The 22,457-nt window shown below is 38.9% G+C and overlaps 1 protein-coding gene across 5 annotated transcripts in view; it reads left to right on the top strand.

The window, feature by feature from the left end:
* The window catches only part of nbeab (neurobeachin b), a 481,645-nt gene that overhangs the window by 384,102 nt on the left and 75,086 nt on the right, over window positions 1-22,457 (top strand). For all 5 annotated transcript variants that reach the window (XM_037546398.1, XM_037546400.1, XM_037546401.1 and 2 more), the window contains 3 exons: window positions 89-191; window positions 2,514-2,629; window positions 11,098-11,210. In XM_037546398.1, coding sequence (XP_037402295.1) covers window positions 89-191; window positions 2,514-2,629; window positions 11,098-11,210 — 332 coding nt within the window. The remainder of the gene's footprint in view (window positions 1-88; window positions 192-2,513; window positions 2,630-11,097; window positions 11,211-22,457) is intronic.

Genomic DNA, 22,457 nt, shown 5'->3' on the forward strand with positions numbered 1-22,457 from the left:
CAAGATACACTGTAGAGAGAATTTACAAGATGTGTTTTGAGATACAGTAAATTGAATTCTGTTCTGATATTCTAACGTTATTTTCCAGCCTCAGTGATGTTCAACTTCCCTGATCAGCCCACAGTGAAGAAAGTGGTCTACAGTTTGCCTCGTGTGGGTGTAGGCACAAGCTATGGTCTCCCCCAGGCTAGGTAAGAGAGCTCAAGTGGACATACAGCATGTCAGAGAACAAAACATTCAGTTCATATAGCACAAACGGTTCTATAACAGCAACAGCATAGACTCTACTTTCTACTCATTGTATTACAGTTGCATTTTGCCCTGATTACTATGGACTGGCTCATCTCTTCTCTGGAGAGCTGAGCTCTAGGCTGGCTATAGATCACTCAGAGGGGAATACTGTCAAGTAGGACAGCACAGATACATCATAGACACAGTCACGTGACAAAATCCTTTATTGTATTACCAAGCAGAACCATACCTGGCCATGTTTGCGAATTTGTTGTTTTATTTATTTACTTAACTTACTTTAAACCTCTTTTTATCTCACAGAGCAAATCAATGGACAAGCATAGAACATTGTACACACCGTAGTAAAAGTAGCAAAAAGTGTCTAGGAGAATGTGTCAAAGTCAATGTATCCATGATGAAAATATAATAAAACTATAAATCGACTGAAGTACGGTTCTGTATTTCTGATTTCTCATTATATGCCACTACATGTAAGTTTGTATGCTGTGCTGAGGTGTCACAGCTTATTGAGGCTATTGAGGTGACATGGCAGGTGTGATATGCACTACCATTCAAAAGTTTGGAATCACCTCTCCTTATTAACCCTATGGAACCAAACATCACACCAGCGCTCTATTCTGAGAACTTGGTGATGGCCCCTAAAAGTCATTTAAATCTGATGCCAGAGAAGTTACAGTGTGTGGAGCCTGGCCCCATTGAAATATGTCAGCGTGTGAGACTGAAGCTTTCAGTGTGCCATGCTTTCCATCACTGTATAAACGATGCATACGGCTTCCTTTACTGTTGGACTAAATTAAGATCATTATCATTAAGAGCACAGTTTTGATTGGTAAGCATTTATTATTAGGTCCTGCTTTGTATTAAGTGTCTCTAATAACTCTGTAGTTACACATGAATAACATATGCAACAACATTGTATCTACTGATGATTAAGTCAGTGTTACAGATGGTTTACAGAAGTACAGCCTATATAATTACATATGTGTATCAGCTTCAGTTTTGCCTCATGTAATTACACAAGTGTAATGTTAAAGTTACACTTTAAAGTAAGTGGTCAGTTCCTGTGTAGTTGTTATGTAGGTTCTGTGTAATAATGCAGTGGTAATATAGACACTGCTTTGGGGGGAAATGCAACACATTTAATTAATGTTATGAAAGTGAAGATAAGGGGACGTCTGCTGTACTGTCACATTACAGACTGGTTTAAAGCTAAAACTGGTTACAGTGTCACAGCACTAGCAACATCAATGCTAGCTAATTGTTAGGAAAGCTGACAGATACAGTGTAAGTGATGTTTTAATGTCTGTTATTACATACTTTTAGTGCTGAAAGTTCTGGGGGGGGGGGGGGGGGGGGTGCTGTTCCAGTCTGGATACTAAGTGTAATTACATTTATTATCACCCTTGTGTAATTACATGAGAGAGAATTAGGCTGTTACAAATAAGATACACTTGTGTAATTACATAATGTTGGCTCCTGCAATCCATCTGTAACAATGCCTAAATCATTAGTAGATACATTGTTGTTGCATATGTTGTTCACATGTAACTACGCAGTTATTAGAGACAATGTAAAGAGGGACCTATTATTTATATGTTGCATCAAAGTAACAATCAAGCACAGCTTACGTGTGACTTTACATTTATTCATTTATACACTTTTTGAATATGAAGCATTCTGGATGTTCATTTTTATTAGAAGTTCTTATTTTTTATTTATTTGTAGCTATTATGAAATTGTCTACATCTCTAGTCATCATCAAACATTTCTTCACTTTTACAGATTCCTATGAAGAAGCTAAAATTGTTTGATGATTCCAAACTTTTGAGTGGCAGTTTTTTAATGAACTGGCCTCTTAACAATGAACAAAGGCCTGGTTTGACCCTAACTTAAGTCTAAAAGCTCTCTAGCATCTCTCACTCATGCTCCCAGCATGTGTTTTGAACTCTCTTCAAAAAGAGATCATTAGCACTTTGCTCATCTGAAAAGCAGCTCTTTCTGTCCTGGTGATGTTTTCATTACTCCCTACAGTAAAGTGTGTAGCACCCTTGTGTGTGTAAGCCAGCATGTGACTGCAGCTCTTTGTGTTCTCCTGACATTCTTCTGGCCAAACTGCTTCACATTTGGTCCACATTTCTTGAAACAACCCTTTTTTGGTCCTTCACGAAATGAGCCAAGTACAGATGAGCCAAAGGCAATGACAGAAAATGTGGAGCTACATGTTCCAGCAGTATGTAAGTGCTGAAGCTGTGGTTTTGCAGGCGGATCTCTCTGGCCACGCCACGCCAGCTCTTCAAGTCCTCCAACATGACCCAGCGCTGGCAGAGACGAGAAATCTCCAACTTCGAGTACCTGATGTTCCTCAATACCATTGCAGGTCAGAGATTATGCTAGTTATCATTATTAGATCGTGATCAGGAAAGAAATATATCATTTCTGATAGCTGTAATTAAATAAATGTTATAATTTTACTTGATGAGCTCTTTTGTGATGGGAAAATGTTCAAATATGGTTGTAAGGTTAGTGCACTTGTACATGCAAGTACACTTTTTTGTACATAATTTGTACAGTTGCTTTTTACTTTGTTAGAAAATTTAATTTTTAATGGTTAAATAGAAATTTGGAAAATAAACCTTTCAGGTTTTTACTTTGTAATAACAGAAAAAAACATCAAGGACTATAAAAGGTAAAATAATTAGTTGTGATTGATCACATTGCTTTGTGTACATAATTGTGATTAATGATATTTCTATTATTTGCTCAAATTTGACCCTATTGAAAGATTTTCCATTTAAAATCCCAGGTTTATTAGATACTAAGGCTTATTATTTAGTAACTAGAGGAACTTAAATGCACTCCGGTTATGCTGTTTTTAGGTTATAGAAGTTTGGGCCTGCTGGTAGGCCTTGGCCATTTTAGGGATTAAAACGCAGTGCATTTTGTTGTAGTTAACAAATATATAGTTATATCTTGTTATATATAAGAGTGGACAAAATAAGCCTTATCATTGCCAGATTCAATAATTCAATAGTCTATGATTCAGTAGCCTTCCAGTGAGAGCAACACTGTCTACGTATTCCAGCCAGTGAATGCATATATCATATACAGTCATCATATATACAGTCAGTAGCTTGAACTCCTTTGTAATTGTAGTGTCTCGCTCTCATTCATTCAGCTTGTAAATTGTTGATATAGTGGGAGCTTTCGAGAGGAACTTGAGCTCCATTTTGCTGTTACTTTTGTTAGTTTGCTGCTCATGGACTTATCCATAGTTCTCCATGATCAATGTACAGCATACTCTGGTGACATTATTGCTTTAAAGGCCATTTAAAAGCCAGGTGGGAAGGCAATATCTATGAATTCGATCATAGCAACATACAGCACATGAGTAACTAGGCTTCAACCTGGGATGAAGTGTTTTCATTCCCTGTAAATTTATGATTTCAGAGATACGAGGTTTTCTCATGACAGCAGTGATATACATTTACTTGATTTATTACATAGTTAGTTACCTAAGCAAATCTCTCATTAGCCAAAAGGGTCAAGAGGGAAAATAGACTCATTTTATATTGTCATTAATTATTGTGTAAATAGTACAGTGAAAGTAAATACACATGTATTAGCTTCAGTTATTACTCATGTACTTACACAACTAGAATTTGGTAGTTATGTACACGCATATGTTTACATGTTGAACTGCTGTTTTTCTCTGATTGTAAGAGAAAGCATCACATGCAAGTACTTTTACATTGTAGGTAATTATATCCCTCCTATTACAATCAGAAAGGTTTTGTTGGAAAAATAGCAGTTCATCCCGTTACAATTACCATCACTCTATCACACAGTTACAACAATCAAGAAACGGCTGTTTAATTACAAAATATTTGACTTGCATAAGCTGTATTACTATATTCCATTAGTAACAGTGAACGCATCACAGTACTTACATCGTTATTACATGTATTGTTAATGTGTAATTACACAGTTATTAGAGGCACTTAATATATAAGTGGGGTCAAAGAAACTCACACTTTTTTTCTTATGCTTAGCATCACGCCATTGCTCTAAGACTGTGCTATTACCGTGGCACAGCTTTAACTGATGTCAGATACACCGCACCTGTCACATACCTGTCTGCCTGACGCAGAACAGCACACCATTTGTTTTTTGCCATAGACTTCTTTAATTATGTTTTAGTGCTCATTATCAGTCTCTGGTGTGGTTCTATGTGGGGAAAACACCTATTCATTAGTGTATATATCTTCAGCAAAACTCCAGTCTGCATGTCGTAATCTTGTTTGTAGTTCCACGTGGTGTATCTAGTTTCATAGTTTCATGAAGGCTGCCATCTACACCATGCGCTGAGTGCACACCCACTCTGTGTAGTATTTTTTTATTGTATTGCCATGAAGCTCTAGTGTAAAAATGACTGTGTTTCCCCTCATTATTTATTTAGGAAGGCGTTGTTGTTGTCAGGTGCAAAATTTTCCTGCTTTGATTCAGGGAGCCGTTTCTGCACTGCTGTTCACTTGCTCCATTGTTAACGTGGAGCAGGAGCTGCAGATATTTCTTGATAATTAGGGAGTGTGAGTGTGTGCGTGTGTGTGTGCCAGAAGAGTTGAGAGGTTCTCTTACAGAGTCTTAGATCTGAACCAGCCAAATGTGAGAGCAACTCCTGCACACACTTCCTTTTGACACTGAAAGGTGTCATCCTCACTGCACATTCATGCATATTTATATTTAACTCTCGAGCGCCTTCGATACATTATTGTCAGCTAATTAGATGTAAGGCACGATGGCTACAGGGAGAAAATTCATTAAAAGCTGGAGCGATAATGACCAGAGCTGACAGCAGTGTCAGTGAAGGCCGGCTTGCAGACAGGCCAGAGTGGAGGGTGTTAATGCAGAGACGCTGTTATTCTAATTAAACACCATTTCGCCATTATTAACATCCTGCGCCCGGGCTGAGGCCCTGTCAGCTCGCCCTCCTCCCTCTCTTCCCGTCCAGCTTGACCCACTGCTCCATGTGTCTTTAACCTGGGTAATCAAACCTCGTCTCTTCTGTTACGCTAACCTCGATCAGGAAAGGTCGCTGGGATTTGGTCAGAATCAGTGCTATGCTGTCAGGAAAATAGCATTGGGCCATGCAGTTAGTGGTTATGGTTATTGTGGTGGAGTCCAAATTGTGTCTATGTACTGCAGGTCTGCTAGTTTAACCCTTAGATGTCTGGAGGTTTTGTCGCTTCAGCATACATTCAATTAATACGTGTTGTATTTTGTGGTCATGATTTAGTCGTGACTAGTTCTCACCCACTGGATAGCTCTGTCTTCTTTTTGAACTGTGGACTCAGCATGCTTAGAGGAGAATGCTAACTGCCAATCAGCTTAATTGGGAGACAAGAAAGGCTATTCTTCTACTCTAGAGAGGCCAATTATGCCCTTTTGAACTCTTTGCTATAGAGAACTGTGTACAGGGGATTCAATTTGCAGTCTCCCAATGATAGGTCAGCCAGGGGCCTCAATCTATTACAGTATTACAGTATAGTTTTGTGTAATTACATCATTATTACATAGTAATTCCTTTTTAATTAATGTGTCTAAATATGCTGCACTGTTGTTTTCTGACTCTTTATGTCAAAAGGATGGAAAAACAAGTGTGATATCAATTGACAGGTTAGAACCCACGCATTGGGCATGACCTCTCTGCTTGTTTCAATGAGCCATGAGTTAACAATAATTCAACAAAATATGTAGAGCATGTATGTCATAGAGGACCTAGGGTTAAAAACATCTTAATTGTCCTGGAACACTGATTTAAAAAGGAAACTATAAAACACAAGAGTACATCAATGTTACTTATATATTTTTAAATAGCCCTTATCATAATTGCCTGGATTTATGATTTTGGAGTGAGAATGCAAAATGTGTGATGACTGCCTTCTAATTAAGAGCAAGATAAATAGGCATCAATTGTGTTGGGTCTAGTAATGAGGCCGCACGCCCCTTCACAGCCTGTAATCTGCATCCATTATGGCAGGAGAGGGACAAGCTTAGCCCGAAAACCCTCTCATCAACCTTTCAACACTCCACACACACTATCCTCATCCCACACTCTCATCTCATGCTGCGGCTCCAGCTGTGTGTCACACTGGATAAGAATGTGAGGCTAAACGTTTTGGATGGGAATCATGCTAGTGTCAGCTGCTTTTGGTGAACTGTTTGGCTTTCAGTTGTAGATAGCCAAATACCAGGGAGCCCAATTTATTCAGCTCCACTCATAGCATGGAATCACGTTTTTCCAGTAAATGTGGTAAAAGAAATAGTGTGACTTACTACTGTCTATAAAAATGAGCAAAATTACTGACTAAAAGACTATGAGAAAGCCACTACTGCCTCATGCTAATGTACTATTTCATAACCACATAATAAAGTCTGTTCAAGATTCATGAACAGTTTGGTTTGAGATAAGTGGGTGATGATTTAGGCAAGTAGATAAATGAGGTTTAAGCTTACGTTAGCCTCATAGCTCCAATGGAGAACAAACAAAGCAATCTTCAAATGGCCATTGTGCTTTGGCTAATTATGGGGTAAATTGTGTACATTTGTTTTTGCTATTACTTTAAGAGAGAATTTTTAAATATTTTCAGATAGTTTTGTGTAATTGCATAATTATTACATGGTAATTAGATAACAATTACATTTACGTTTGTGTTAATGGGACTTACTATGCTGTACAGTTGTTTTCTGACTGTTTTGATGTCAGAGAATGACAAAAGGATGGAAAAACAAGTGTGATATCAATTGACAGGTTAGAATCCACACATTTGGCATGACAGCTCTGCTTGTTTTAATGAACCATGAGTGAAAAATAATTCAAATTACAAAGCATGTAAGTCATGGGGGAGCTAGGGTTAAAATAAAACAGAATGTAGAATGTCTCATTTTGAAGATGTATGAAAGAACCTGGTATTCAGGCCAGGGTTGCCCACTGCTATCCTAAAAGCATGCCCTGATTGATGGATCTGTAAGTAATGGGGCCTCTGTAAGTGGGCAAAATGGTAGAGTAGCATAACAAGTTGCCTGATGTTCAGAAGTAAGCCATAAGCACAACATGAAGAAGATGAGTGAGAAGTAAGGAGCTCCTGGGAAGATTCCAGCTTTCTGCTAGCTGCCATGTCTAAATAATGGTACCTTAAAGAAGAAAATTGCTCCACTGTCTCTGAGAGGTCCCATATATCAGCTTCAGGAACGAGCCTGAGTGGCGTCCTCAACATACTGGCTGACTTTGGCCATTGTTTACGCACACAGAGGGAGCTAGAAGATGCTGGAAACTTTTCTGTTGACAAATCAAAACATTTTCTGTGCAAAACATCATTTAAAAGTTTGCTTTCGTAGTTGATACTTCCCCTCGAATTCATGAGCGCATGTCTTCCTTGCCTCCAGTAGCTGGCTCTTTGTTTTCCAGGCGAGGCTTTCCCATTTATTTCAAATGCAGGATCCTATATAGGAGATGACTGCATTCTTTATGAAAGGAGGATTCTCTTTGTAGTCGGAGTTGTGAGTGTGTGTCTCTGGCCTTTGATAAGTGGTACACATCACACTCAATGAAGGCTTTTCCACTTCTGAGGGAAATTAGGGAGGACTTGTGGGGACATGGCATTTCGAAGAGAACTGAACAATTTTATAGCTGCTTTTCTCATGACTGCCTCTCTAGTGACAGTTTCTGCCATCTGAAACTCATATTACTGCTACGCAGAGAGAAAAAACACCAAGAGGGCGAGGAGAGAGAGAAAGTGTGTGAGAGAGAGAGAGAGAGAGAGAGAGAGAGAGAGAGAGAGAAAACAGGGAGAAAGAGAGAGAGAGCAGGGAGAGAGTGAGAGAGTGAGAAAGAGAGAAAGAGAGAGAGGGAAAGAGAGAGAGAGAGAAAGAGCAGGGAGAGAGAGAAAGAGAACAGGGAGAGAGTGAGAAAGAGGGGGATAGAGATAGAAAGAGAGAGAGAGAGAAATAAAAGAAGGGAGGGATTGGAGAAAAGGATGAGGGAGGGGGATGGGTAGATAAAATTTGTTAAAAAGAGAGAAAAGAAGGTGAGAGAATAAAAGTGAGAAAGCAATAGAGAGCAATGCAGAAAGGGGAGAGAGAAAAAGGGAAACAGAACAGGAAAGGAGAGAGAGAGGCAGCACTAGGGGAAGGGGAGAGAGAGAAAGAGACAAATAAAAAGTAAATAGATGAAAGGGAAGAAAAAACAATGTGAGTGAGAGAAAGAGAAAATGATAGAAAGATGAAAGGATAGAAAGAGGGAGAGAAAGAGAAATAGGGAAAAGGAGATCAAGACAGAACAGAAAGAGGGGAGAGGGAGGTAAACTGAGAGAGAGAGAAAGAAAGGTAAGAGAAAAAAGAAAGCGACAGAGCAAGACAGAAAGGGGATGAGAGAGAGAAAGGAAGAGGGAGAGAAGGCAAAAGAGAGATAAAAGGGAGACAGCAAGAAAGGGAGAGAGAAAAAGGGAAGTTAGGAAGATAAAGAGGGAGAGAGGGTGAGAGAGAAAGAATGGGGGAAGAGGGAGGGAAGAGAGATTAAGAGAGAGAAAAGGAGAGTGAGAGTACTGCATATGGGCACCATCAGGGACAGTTCTTACGGGTCTCCATGGCTACATCACTGCTCCATGTGTCCAGTCAGAAGCGAGACCTAGTGGTGATGAGGGAGGAGCAGAGATGGGACAGTGTCACCACCCCTAGAATAATTTGAATGCCTATAATTACTGCCAGACTGAGTGACCAATGTGACTTCTATAAACCTTAAAATAGTCAAACCACTGAACTTTATGTAAGCTCACATTATGATATAGTAATTAAGCAGTGAGGCACTAAAGACAGCCAAACCAAAATCTGCCTGAACACTCTATTATCACAGATAGTCAGGAAGACCTGGGAGCCCTCCTTCTATATTTCCACACAAATGAGGAGGAGTTCATTTAAAAATCAACTTTACACAGTTTCCCCTCTTACTGTTATATTAATCAGACAACACATGCTTCCTTCTTTAGTTCTGAGGCTGATGTAGCTAACAAGTAACGGAAGATTAATCCTTGAATAGCCACTAGTCATGCTGATGTATAGTGTCCTTTACCAAAATATTGTGATGTCCACCTCATGCTCCGTGCTGCAGGAGGAGCTTGGGGGGAGTGGCCATGCAAAGTGGCTCTAGAGTAGCGCTCCACGCTCTCAGCTAAAAAACAGACTGTTGTCCTGTAATTGTTACTTGATATACTGTGTCTGTGGTGGGTGGGCTTTGCGTGTGGGTTTGTCCACCCTCCACATATCGTGTCCTCCCATGTTGCCCCCTTACTGGTTTTATGTTTGGACAGTGCTGGGCTGGGCATTTCCCGCTGCCAGTTTAAGTGCCTGTTGAAAATAAAAGAGCATTTGCACGTACACACAATGTTTTCTGCATCTTCTTCTGTGTTGGTGATATAATAACAAAGAAAATATAGATTTGATTTGGATGTCATGATCAGTATTACTGAGAATATTTCTACTACTTTCATTACAGTTTTTTACCAGATCTGCTACTGCACTGAGCTTTGCACATTGACCTTCTTTTCAGCATCTTAACACAGTGGTCAGCAAACCTGGTCCTGGAGATCTACCTTTCTGCACAGTCTAGTTTGAACCACAGTCTGCCAGACATGCTCCAATTAATTAACTTCTTCAGAAGTTCTTGATAGGCTGGATCACCTGCATTAGCATTAGGTAAAAGGGGAGCTGCATGTTGGACTCAGGTTGGATCTAAACATGCATGAAGGTAGATCTCCAGGAGGAGGGTTGGTGACCCCTGCCTTACTGTAATAGTTTGGCCAAATGAAAAAGTTTGAACTAGTTTTTAGTCTAAACTACGTGCCTAAATGATTGCCTCAAACCCCGTTAAGCTGTTAAGCAATCTCAATTTATGTGGTTTTTGACACTGTATGTTCTGCTGTTATCTATTAAAATGGACAAAGCGAACTATAAACCAGTGGTCACCAACCTTCTCCTGGAGGTCTACTTTTGTTCCTCGCATCTAGAATGCTTTTCCACCCATGCATCTGATCTAGCCTATCTAAAGAAGTTAATTTGGTTGGAGCAGTTGTGGTCTATGGGACCAAGGTTGGTGACCACTGCTATAAACAGTAGTAGCAGTCATGTTAATGCACCCATATCATTGAAAACCAAATTTCCCTATCACCTTTCAAAATAAAGAGTTTAATACAGTATGCAAATATTGTTAAAGCGTCAAAAAAATGTACCATTCACTGACTATTCCATGTGATTCATATGTGGAAATTAAGCTGTCAAAACAGCCTGTTTTAAATGTATTCTTGTTATGTATGTGCTACATTATGTATTTTTCTGTTACATTTACATTTACAGCATTTAGCAGACGATCTTATCCAGAGTGACTTACAAAACAAAATAGTGACTTACTATTAAACCTATTCAGGAGTTTATCCCTGCCCATTCACGTTAAAGTTATAAGGAGTGTTTCAGCTCTAGACTGCCTTTTAAATATATAAACATATTTAATTCTGAGGGATAAAGAGAGAATAACCAAAGAGAGACCTGACCATTTTTTGGAGACCAAACATGTCTTTTATTTCATTTGGGATAAAAAGTTTGAAAAGAAATTGGGAAATATTTGAAATTATGATTATTCACAAGACTATCGCTTTAAGGAATAATGAACAGCTTGAGAACACATCACACAGCTTGGAAACATCACCACATGTGATGTTTCCAAGCTGTGTAGCACCTACATTTCTCTTCACTTCTTTTCCACCTTAGATCTTCACTTTACTCTCTCTTTGTGTCTAGGACGGACATACAATGACCTCAACCAGTATCCTGTCTTCCCCTGGGTCCTCACCAACTATGAGTCAGAGGAACTGGACCTCACAGTGCCAGGCAACTTCAGGGACTTATCCAAGGTGCGAATTAAGCATCCAATGCTCTAGCTTTTCCTAATAGATCATAGCATAATGTAACGTGACGATTTCTGCCCATTGTATTATATATGTGATCTATGGCATATATATATATATATATATATCTATATATACATTTTTCTGGAGGGGAGATTTATAGTTATCTCTGGGAAATGTATTGCCTCCATGTGTTCTCTCTGTCCCTGCAAGTTTTTGTTGTTTGCTGAACACTAATATTGTAACATATGTGTGTGTAGCTTGTTGGCAACATTCTATCCACTTTCCATAGATCGTAAAAAAATAGATGCACATAGCAAAGCACACATTAAATTTTAAATCATAACCTAAGTGGCCCTTCAAACAAAAGCAGGCTTGTTTAATTCCAGCTCAAACAGCCGTCTGTGTTATTGATGACCTTTGTGCACACGCTTAGATTGGCCCATAACTCCTCTCCTTGTCTGTGTGAGTGTGGCTGGAATTGGAATTCTCCCTCCATTATCCTAATCCCTTAAATAGGCAAGATGAACCAGAGGCAGGTCATAACCAGAGCGAACTGAAGCAAATGGAAATGATACATCTAATGGCTCCATGCTGTAGTATTGATGGGCTATGAGGATAACAAAGGCCATTGGCTCAGGCAAATGAACATGAGTGGTGGGTGCATGCTGTTCTGGGGGGAATAGCATTCATTTGCCTTGCTTCCATGCAGAAGATATTACAAAGTATGTTTCATGCATTTTGAGAGACATTTGCATAAACGCTGTCAAAGGTTTAGGAACACCTAGTTTTTGAGATGTTCTTAATGTAAATAAACATATCGCTGTTGTGAGAACAAAACCTTGTATCTCCACAATGAAAACTTTACAGAAGGAAAAAACTTGTTACTTTTAATGTAAGTCAATGGAACCAGACTTTTTTCCAAGCCATTTTTGGCCATTTCTTTCTGTCCTTTCATCATGACATTTACACACAATGCAAAGGGCAACACGCCTTTTCAAATTATGTCAAAAAACAAAAATGTCAAAAATGGAGATTTTTGGCGACAACATGTTGACAACAGCGATATTTTCTTTTTTATTTGGTGTAGAAAAGCTTAATATAATAAAAACTAACAGAAAGTCAATATCATATTTGTAAATACAGTATTTCTGCCAGTATTTGTGTTGGTACCATGTTGTGAATTATGCCAAATGCCATGTATTTAGAAAAATGTCAGCACTCAATAGCACTTTTCAGAAATGTGAACCACCTTTGGAGCAGAAATGTCACAATAAAATGATGTGAATAAGGTCTGAGTTTCCATCATAGAGGCTCCACAAGAGGCTGTTAACACTGAGCAGCTTCTTGATGCGGTTTGTTTGAGGTTTTATTATACATCTTTATGATGTGCAATGTGTAGAGTCAGAACACTCTGGCAGACATAATGACTGAATGAATGACAATCAACAGTAGATCCCGTATACCTGTTTACCGTCTAATACCACCAATATGCTTTTTATTTTGATAAGATGCAGGTAACTTTTGATTTGTCTTGGAAGGTTCAAGTGTTTCTACACATTGATCTTTCTTATTCTATATGGAATAGAGAAGAGAAAAGAGAGGAACGGGTGGGTGTGGTGAGAACTTGTAGAACGTCATGTTAGGAGGTCACCTACAGTAATTTTAACTTTATTAAGCAATACATCTAGTATTTTAACATTGTAAACTAAACAAACTTACACAAATAAACCTAAATAAACAAAATAATTTTCCATGTATGACTTTAAACTTAATATTATTAATATACCAGTAATTAACATTAAGCACATCTTAGTCACCATTTATTAGAAATATTTTTGTATATGTCACAACAATCCACACTTACTTATATTACTGCTCCTACTACTACTAATAATAATAACAGTAATAATAATAAGAAGAAGAATGTATTATTATTATTATTATTATTATTATTAGCAGCAGCAGTAGTAGTAGTAGTAGTAGTGGTGATAGTAGCGATGGTATAAATATATAGTTTTTAATAAAATCATGTAAATTTATGTTTAACAATATAACTATATGGGACTTTTATTGTGATAGCGGTTAAACAGTGGTTTAATTCTGCACTCTCTGTCAAACTGTTTGATAATTCCATATTAATTTCTCAATTCTGACATGATGTGTGTGCCCCTATGAATCCATGATGGCAGATTTAATGAACTATCGGTATAAACTAGAATAAAAGCTAAATTAGTCATTCACGCTCAGTGTGCAGTGCTCCTCTTTCTGTTTGAATGGTTCGTCTTTCTCTGTTTGTTCTTTTAACAACTTCAACATCAGCCTAAGTTGATTTTGTGTACCTGATGGGTAAAGCAAATTTTCCCAACACATGTAAATATGTGGCTACAGAAAGACTAAAAATGAATGTCAAAAATGGTTTGCAAGCGATAATTAATAATACATTTCAGTTATGTCTGTCAAGATGGTTGGTAATTTGAAACCCTTGCCCGAACACATCTGGCAACTATATAAATATGAACAACAAAAACTTACGGAGGCTCATTTTTAACAGTTGTTACAGCCACGTAGATGATTGGAAAAGAGAATGATGCCAGTAAGAATAACGGGACACACAGCTGGACTGTCTTAAAGCCTGATGATTAATTTACATTGTGTATATATGTCTATTAGCACTTCTCTCCCACATCTTCTTCTGTATCTTTATTACATACATCACACTCATCCGTGATCTTTCTTTCTCTTTTTTTCTTGCCCTCTTTCATCTGCTTATGCTTGCAGCTCACAGGCTCACTGACCTGAAAACAATTGCATTCCTGTCTGAGCTCTCTCTCTCCCTTCCTCTCTCTCCCTTCCTCTCTCTCCCTTCCTCTCTCTCTCTCTCTCTCTCTCTCTGCTGTTCTATCTCTATCTCTTTTCAAAATACAGGTGAGCAGTACACAGAGCCACACTGAGAAAGCGTTCAGTGTCCTTAGGCATTATTTCTCTCTAGCTTTCATCTCTGAGTGAAAGAGGCCAGATAGCTAACATACAACAACTTGAAAATCAATAAAGTAGACAGTATGGATCACTGAAATAGCAGAAATATCTCATCAGGTGAGGAGGACAACATGCTAATTGCTAAAATTAGCTAACTGGTTATCAAGATATGAAGGAATTCACTGCAAAACACATAAGACCACTTTCAAGATTTTTTTTCCTTTTTTGATGAGGTGCATTGTTGGTGGTGGGTCTTACACATACAATAAATATCAGTGCAATATTATGATTAATACTACAATTATTAGAGAAATAAAAATGTATTTTCCACTGGACGCCAGCAGTTACTCTCCTCAAAAACTTTTTTAGATCTAAGAAAGTTACAAATGGATGTACAGCAATATAGAATGAAACTCTGAATATCTAACCTCAGATTAGTTTTTATTCTCTGGATGAAAAGGTAAAAACTGGTGCCCTTTTTGCACTGAATAAAGATATAATCACAGTTTTCTGTACAATTGTGTTCAACCACTGAGAAAAGAGTTGCACAAATGCAACCTATGTTGTATTTATTAGCTTATTGATCAACTGCTAGGCTAGCAGTCAGGATTTGTTGATGCTACAGATTGGTTGATTTACAATAGAGACGTAGCGCATTGCGACATCGGAGGGAAACCACACCTCTCATGGGCGTGAACATTTGGCGAAGTTTAAAAGACAGTGAATGGGAAATTGCACAACATCGTGTTTTGAAGCAGCTTTAACATAAAATGTCAGCACCAGCCTATTTCAGTACCTTTCTGTCCAATGAAAGGGCCAGAAATATAGAGAAACCAGGGTGGAAAAATGACCTCACAGAGCAGTCAGCTGTCACCTATTTTAACCTAATTATATCACCAGGTAGGCTAAGCTAATCAATATTGTCATCTAGGCAGCTACTGTTAGCTAACATTGTGATCAAAATGCTCATCTATAGCCTAATATTGGGCTGCATATTAGCACTACTGTCAATATCCTCTTTGTTCTGTATCAATGTGAATAAACTAAATGAAGTTGTATTATTAGAGCTACTGTTTCCATTACCCTCATTGTTAGCTAGCTAGCTAGCGAGCAAGCTTACCTAGAGCATACTAACATTGCTAGAATCTAGACAGTCTAACTAACCAGCTAAACTAATGTATCTGGGGAATTGGATACCAATTTTTACTGAAGTTCTTAAACAGAGAGCTTTTCAACATAAGCATGGATGCTATCAGGTTTCCATAAAGTCCCTGTGGCTAGGGAGCCCTCTTGTCTGTTGACAGCTTTAAGCCAACTACGATGTCTTTTTGACCCCGTTTTAATTCCAGTTATTAATCTTATTTATCCTGCAACCCACCACACAACAGCTTTTTGGCATATTTGCATTTTTTGTTTAAAACCAGCAAAAAGAAGTGTGCAAATCAGTGAAGTGTGCAGAGCTCTTCCCCCCACGGCGTGGACGTGGCCTAAATGCGTTCTGTCTCTATGATTGTAGGATGCATTTGCATAATGGATGCTGGGTATTGTAGTGAGGGAACACTGATGAACACAAACATGAAAACAGTTGAATTCTGTCGGATCACTGAGGCTGAGGGGTATAATGCTGCAATGCAGAATTTTACATCACAAATATAAATAATATAAATATTTATCTTTGGCCAAACAAGGACACACAAAGTCATAGGTGTGAAGCACTACATATGAATGTATATAATATAAGCAATACAAGATGGTACTTTCTATTTTACTCCTATATAGAAAATGTACATTGGTAAAAATAACCATAAAGTTTACAGTAGTTTACTGCTAGTACATCACTGTAAATAGTGTTATCTGGTATGTTACAGTAAACCAGTGCATCACTCTAAATGGCAGTGTGATTCTGTAAAATAACAAACCAGTATTTTACTGTAAAATAACTGCTGTGAATTAACAGCAATTTTAAGGTGCAATGCATGTAGTATTGTGTGTAGTTTTATATCCTTACTAGCTGCTGTGTATAATCTTTTCTTGTAGCATTACATGCCACTAACCCGCAATCCTGAAGATTACACTGGTAATCAGCACAGTGTCATGTTGAGATAAATAGAATAAACCATTGATATCAATTCATCTTTTGATCTTATATGGAAAAGCATTAGCATTTCTACAAGCCCTCCCCCCTTTCTATGCACTTGAATTTGTGCATACGTCTGTGGATGGATGTGTGTGTCTTTTAGCAGACACGAGGGACCAGGTGGGCTGAAGAGAAGCCCCCTGGCCTGAAGAAGACACTGATGCATTGTAATGTATGCGTATGACACTCTCCCCATGCTGTTTAGCAGCTTGAGCTGCCTTCATTAGCAGGAGTTCAGCAGACCTGACGCTTGTCCTTGGCCGGCCTGGGGCGCTAACCTCCAAAAGTTCACCGCTACTGGTGCAAAAAGGGGGGCTGATCCCCCACTGCCCCTTCATGTGATGCAAAGACCCCTGTGTGGTGTTCAATAATGTATGGAGTAGCGAATAGCTTAAATTTGTGTGTGTGTGTGTGTGTGTGTGTGTGTGTGTGTGTGTACGCTTTGGGGGGGCAGTAGGGGGTTATTGACAGATGGTGATGTGTGTAAGGATTTGTGAAGAGCATGCTTGTGGTGAGGGTGTGGTCATCTCTCATTCCTATGTATATACATTTTCTTGTCGCTTGGAGGTTAGGCATGTCTACCATATACACTTTTAAAGAGATTTTAAAGAAGGTTCTTTGAGTTATGACTTAGAAGAACCGCACTTGGGCCCCTGAAGTAACATGGTTAAAAAAAGAGATATATGGTATGAAGAGCCTGTCTGTGGTGACAATGTGGTCCTCTTTCTGATGTATATGTGTATATCAACTTCAGCAGACTGGACAGTACTCATGGGAGAACTATGGGTAAATTAACAAGCAGCAGACTAACAAAAGCAACAGGAAAACGGAAAGCTCCAGTTCCCCTTGAGAGCCTCAACTGTCCACTTTCTTTTTACTTCATTATAATGAGAAAGTTTCTGTGTGAAATGTATTCATTTTCAGATTGAATAGGACAAAAATGTATATTTAAAAAATATTTCATTGTCATGTCCAGAATTTTTTAGTATTAAGTCTGATGTGTAAGGCCTTCAGTTCAGCTCCTGTAGGCCTGACTAATTGGACAGCTCACTTTATTTACTTAGATACCATGGAGAAACAATCCTGATTGGACAGTTTTCTGTTGGGCATTTCATGATTTTAATCCTTTTGGTTCCAACAAGAATGTGATCATGAAAAAAGAGTTGTGCTGTAATATTTGCGGAGTTTAAATGCAACAAGCATGGCTATTCTATTAAAGAGAAATGAACTAAAAATTACATTACATTAATTAGGTCCTTAATGTTCCCATTGCATATTTTAAAATGTATCATACATTTTTCCTAAAAACCTGTCTTTGTTTGCTGTCATCATTGTGTTGATGTTAGTGCAACTAAATTAAATGGTGTTTCCTAGTTCACCATATAACACTATTGAATGAAGAGTGAATGAATCAGCGAGTGAATCGATCTGAGATGATGTTATGCAAATGCTAGTATGGGAAAACTAGATGTTGCAAGGTCACGAGAAAACAATGTCCTTCAAAGTTCTTCACCTGCCATTCTCACGGGACTCTTTTGGCGTGGGTTTGTGGTCTGTGTTTCTGTAACTTGCCCAGCAGGAAACAGCTGCCACTCACAGTGCTGAGAAAACTCCCGAGGGCCAATGGGACGGGCAGCATTGTACAAATCCTCTGAAGCATCGTGCTTGATCCGTACCTTAATTCCCATCTCAGCCACACCTACAATACACACCTGCAATCATCTTGGCACATGCACTTGACTGAGAGTGAGTGGGAGATAAACCCAAAGAGAGGGAGAGTGAGTGAGAGAGAAAGAGAGTGAGTCAGAGCCCAAATCAGTTTGTTTTGAGCCCCAGGCTAAGACTAGCACATTTCTGCGTGACAGCTACGTTCAGGTGGTAGACGGATTTATTGGAATCTAATGATTATTTCCTTTGTGACAGACAGGTAGCTGATAGAAAAGGGAAACCGCCTGGCTCAGGGCTGTTAATTGGCGCATGCTAATGTGCAGCAATCATATGCTCGCTCTTCACCGAGCATGCCCGGTGCCGCCTTTCTGGCGCAATTCCACGTGTTATTCCACTTCTTTTGTGCGGCTTTGACAGGAAATTAGATGAGTTGTCTCCATCCGAACTTTTCATGAGACCGAGAGGAGCAAAGCAGTGAAGTGACAGCGGACATAATTACCTGAGTTTTGCAAATCTGCTATTATGAAATCTCATTGTTTATATGAAAATAAGTCTGGCTGCTTTTATTTCGCACTAAGCATGATATTTTCTCAAAAAGCAATACATTTAATATGTTTGAAGTTGTTTTTTTGACCTCTCTAGATGTCACATATAAATAGACAGCACTGAACAGGCTTTATGTGAGAGATTTTCAGAAGCTGAAAGTTCCGTAGACTTACCTCAAAGACTTATTTTTTGCTCTGTTTCTATTTCTCGTTGCATAGCTACCTCATGCTGGCTCCCTGTCATAGAAATTACTGGTTCACACCTAGAAATCAGGGCCCCGCTAGAGAGAGAGAGTGAGGCATTCTGGGAAATGCAGAGCAAGCTCCACCGCTCCAGCCTCCTAATGTATTTCCTTTGAATTTGCACACACATACAAACATATATCCACCTCGTTTCCTTGCTCCAGGTGCTCTGGCCTGTTTTAGAGGCACATCTGCTTTGTTTTGACTCGCAGGAGCATGATTACATTAGACTGAAGCTGCACGTTGCGCTTTCAGCAGCTGACGAGGCCAGAGAAAACAAGCTCGACTTCCCCTGACAGCGTGCTGCCGTTGCACTGCACCCTAATGTAATTTCCTCTGAAATATGAAATTCTGGATGCACGTCTCCAGGGGGAAGCGGTACAGATAGCACCAACTAACTGCACTCTCCTGCTCTTCGATCGACAATCCGTTGTTTTATCTTTATCCTCAAGTATAAGCCTGAGCGAGGGATGCTAATTGCTCCTGAAGGCAGTGGTTTATTTGCTCAGCAATGAGATGCAATTGGTCGAAAAGCAGGAGGTTTTGTTTTGATTACAGTTGCAGGGTGAGGTGTCAGTGTATTTCATGAGCTTCACAATTCAAAAGTGCCTTAGGCAATTTATTGACTGAATGTGGCCCACATTCTGACAAGGTAGGCAACTTCTGGGTGACTACAATGTTCAAAAATATTTCAGAGTTTGCCTAAAAGTTTGACTCAAGCTTGCTATTGTTTTTCGTTTAACTGGACGAAATTTTCTTTCCTCAAAAATGTTGGCTAGTACCATAGTACCAAAAATATTTTCTATGGCAATAGCAGAACCCTATTTGTTGCAAAAGGTTCTTTCCACTACCACATGTTATACAATTCAAAAGGAAAAGGTCAGTAGATTCATTTACTTCAATCAAATCTCCTGAAAATTAAATAAAATATAATATATTATATTTAGTTGTTGAGGCTTCTGTGTAGTTTTCTGCTAAATATACACTGATTAGTCATAACTTTCAAACCACCTCCTTGTTTCTACGCTCATTGTCCATTTTATCAGCTCCACTTACTTTATAAGTGCACTTTGTAGTTCTACAATTACAGACTGTAGTCCACCTGTTTCTCTGCATATTTTGTTTTAAACACTGTGTCCACTCACTCTCCACTCTATTAGACACTCCTACCTTGTTGGTCCTCCTTGTAGATGTAAAGTCAGAGACAGTAGCTCATCTGCTGCTTCACAGTTTCTGTTGGTCAACCTTCAGTCCTTCATCAATGGTCACAGGACGCTGCCCACAGGAACTGGATATTTTTGGTTGGTGGACTATTCTCAGTCCAGCAGCAACACTGAGGTGTTTAAAAACTCCAGCAGCACTGCTGTGTCTGATCCACTCAGACCAGTGCAACATACACTAACACCCATTGCATTAGTGTCACTATTGTGCTGAGATTGATCCACCACCCAAATAGTACCTGCTCTGTGGTGGTCCTCTGGGGGTCCTGACCAATGAAGAGTAGGATTAAAGGGGGGGCTAACAAAGTATGCAGAGAAACAGATGGACTACAGTCTGTAACTGTAGAACTACGAAGTGGACCTATATAGTAAGTGGAGCTGATAAAAAGGACAATGAATGTAGATACAAGAGGTGGTTTTAATGTTAAGACTAATTGATGTATGTTTTCTGTTTTTTCTTCCTGCTGAAAAAAATGAACAACTTGTGCTTTTTATGGCTGTTTTGACTGGAAATCAGATAAATGAAGAGTGCTGAACAGTTTCACCATCAGAAAGAAGAGCAGTTGAACCACACAATCCTTAAAGAGTGTAGATTTTAGTCATTAGCTTTTAAACGACATCAGGTCAAGCACTTCTCCCACAGATGGAGAATTTAAGGGAGTAAAGGGACAATCACATGTTCTTTATGGGGCTTTAAATCTTACACCCTGTACATTACAAATGGCTTTTTAATTGCCTGCTAATGAGATTATGTAGCCTGCTTTATCCCACAATGGGTAATATATTGTTACTGCTTGAAGAGGTTTTCTCTAATGGGCTCAACAGGGATAATGTCAGAGAAAAAGCAAGAAATGCATTTGCTATCAAACAGCCTATTTCAGAAACATTCCCATAGGTATACAAAACTGACATTATCTCCACTTGCTGTCGCTTAACCCCTCAGAATCCCAATCTTATTATATTCTAAGTATCTGCATAGACTTCACTGCAAACAGTGTAGTAAATTATTGAAGTATGCAATAATAGTTTGGACCCACCAGCAGGTTCTTGCCATTTAAGGGGTTTAATGAGATATTCCATAAACAGAGCTTATTTTCTGTCTGTTTTAGTGTTTCCAGTTAAATTTGTTCATTGCATCATTTGGGAGACTTGGTGGAAAAATGAAAATCGAACAAAAGCAAGGTGGGTCTAAAAAACGACTAACAGGGTCTCTAACTTAACTCTAGTTCCACTGCTGAAGCATTTTAATATCTTTTTCCTATTTAAATTCATAGTAATGTGCTACTTTTTCAAGAAAATTTACAAGTTTATTAAATTCTACAAATGCTCTCAGGAATTTTAGATCTTTTGCCCATATTCTCATCCTCTCTCCTCTAAGCAAAGATGCTTTTCCTGGAGCATTTCTGTCAGCCCTCTTTGCACCATGTATCAGCAGCTGTTGCCTTGTGTTTCCTCTCGATAGCAAAGCGACCAGACTCTTGGAAAATCCTGCTTTTTCTTTGAGGTGCGTTCCCCTGAGGCTTCTACATCAAGACAATTACATGTGCTGAGCCCCTCTGTTGTCTTAGATAAAGTGCACTGAGCATGTCATTGTACTTTGAAAGGGAAGTGATAAACCATGTTTTTTCAAGATCCCCACTCACCCATAGTTGCTGCAGGCATGCAGTCGTCTATGGAGGTTTTAGGCTGCAATGAAAGCCTGAGCTCCATTGCTTCAACTATTGAGTAGATTTTAATCATGTTTCAAAACTTCTGTCTGCAATATTTTATCATAAATATAGCATTTCTAGACCATTTCTAAAGAAATCACTTCTTTGTTGAGTAATTTATGAGTTTTTGAGTTTTCACATGGTAGATATGAGTTTCACTCTGATTGGAAAACATTCATAACTTATCCATTGCATGTGGATTTAGCTTCTCCAACTGCTTATCTGAACTTGGCAAACACTCTGTTTCATGCCAAACACAATATTCCCCTGTTTAAGCGGGTCTTATGCTCGCATCTTGCATTTCGGCTGGTTCCACTAAGAAGCTTTTTACAGAGTGCTAGACTTCCTGTGGCTGGCTGCCCTATCAGGCCTAGTCCTGGACATCATATGGCAGGTCATTATCAGCCCATAAATCTCAGCAATTCTCCACAAACTCCTCTCTTGTTCAGGCCAATCGTGCTAATGTTGGTGTGGATGGTCATTAAAAGGAGAGGGAAAGAGAAGGACAGAGAAAGAGAGGAGAGAAAAGAAGGATGTGGAAGTTGTAGGAACAGAAAGAAAAGGTCTCTGTGGAGGAGGTTTGTTTGGGTGAGATTGTTCCTAAGTTTAGGGAAAAGATGGACGTTTTATATAGACAAGAATTTGTGTGTCAAAATATTTTGATACACTTGTTTGTAATAAATAATCACAGTAATTTAGAATCCTTGTAACTCCATTTAGTAACACTTTACTGATACGTAGCATTGACATAA

This window comes from Pygocentrus nattereri, chromosome 17, assembly GCF_015220715.1.
Source record: "Pygocentrus nattereri isolate fPygNat1 chromosome 17, fPygNat1.pri, whole genome shotgun sequence".
Classification (NCBI taxonomy): Eukaryota; Metazoa; Chordata; class Actinopteri; order Characiformes; family Serrasalmidae; genus Pygocentrus; species Pygocentrus nattereri.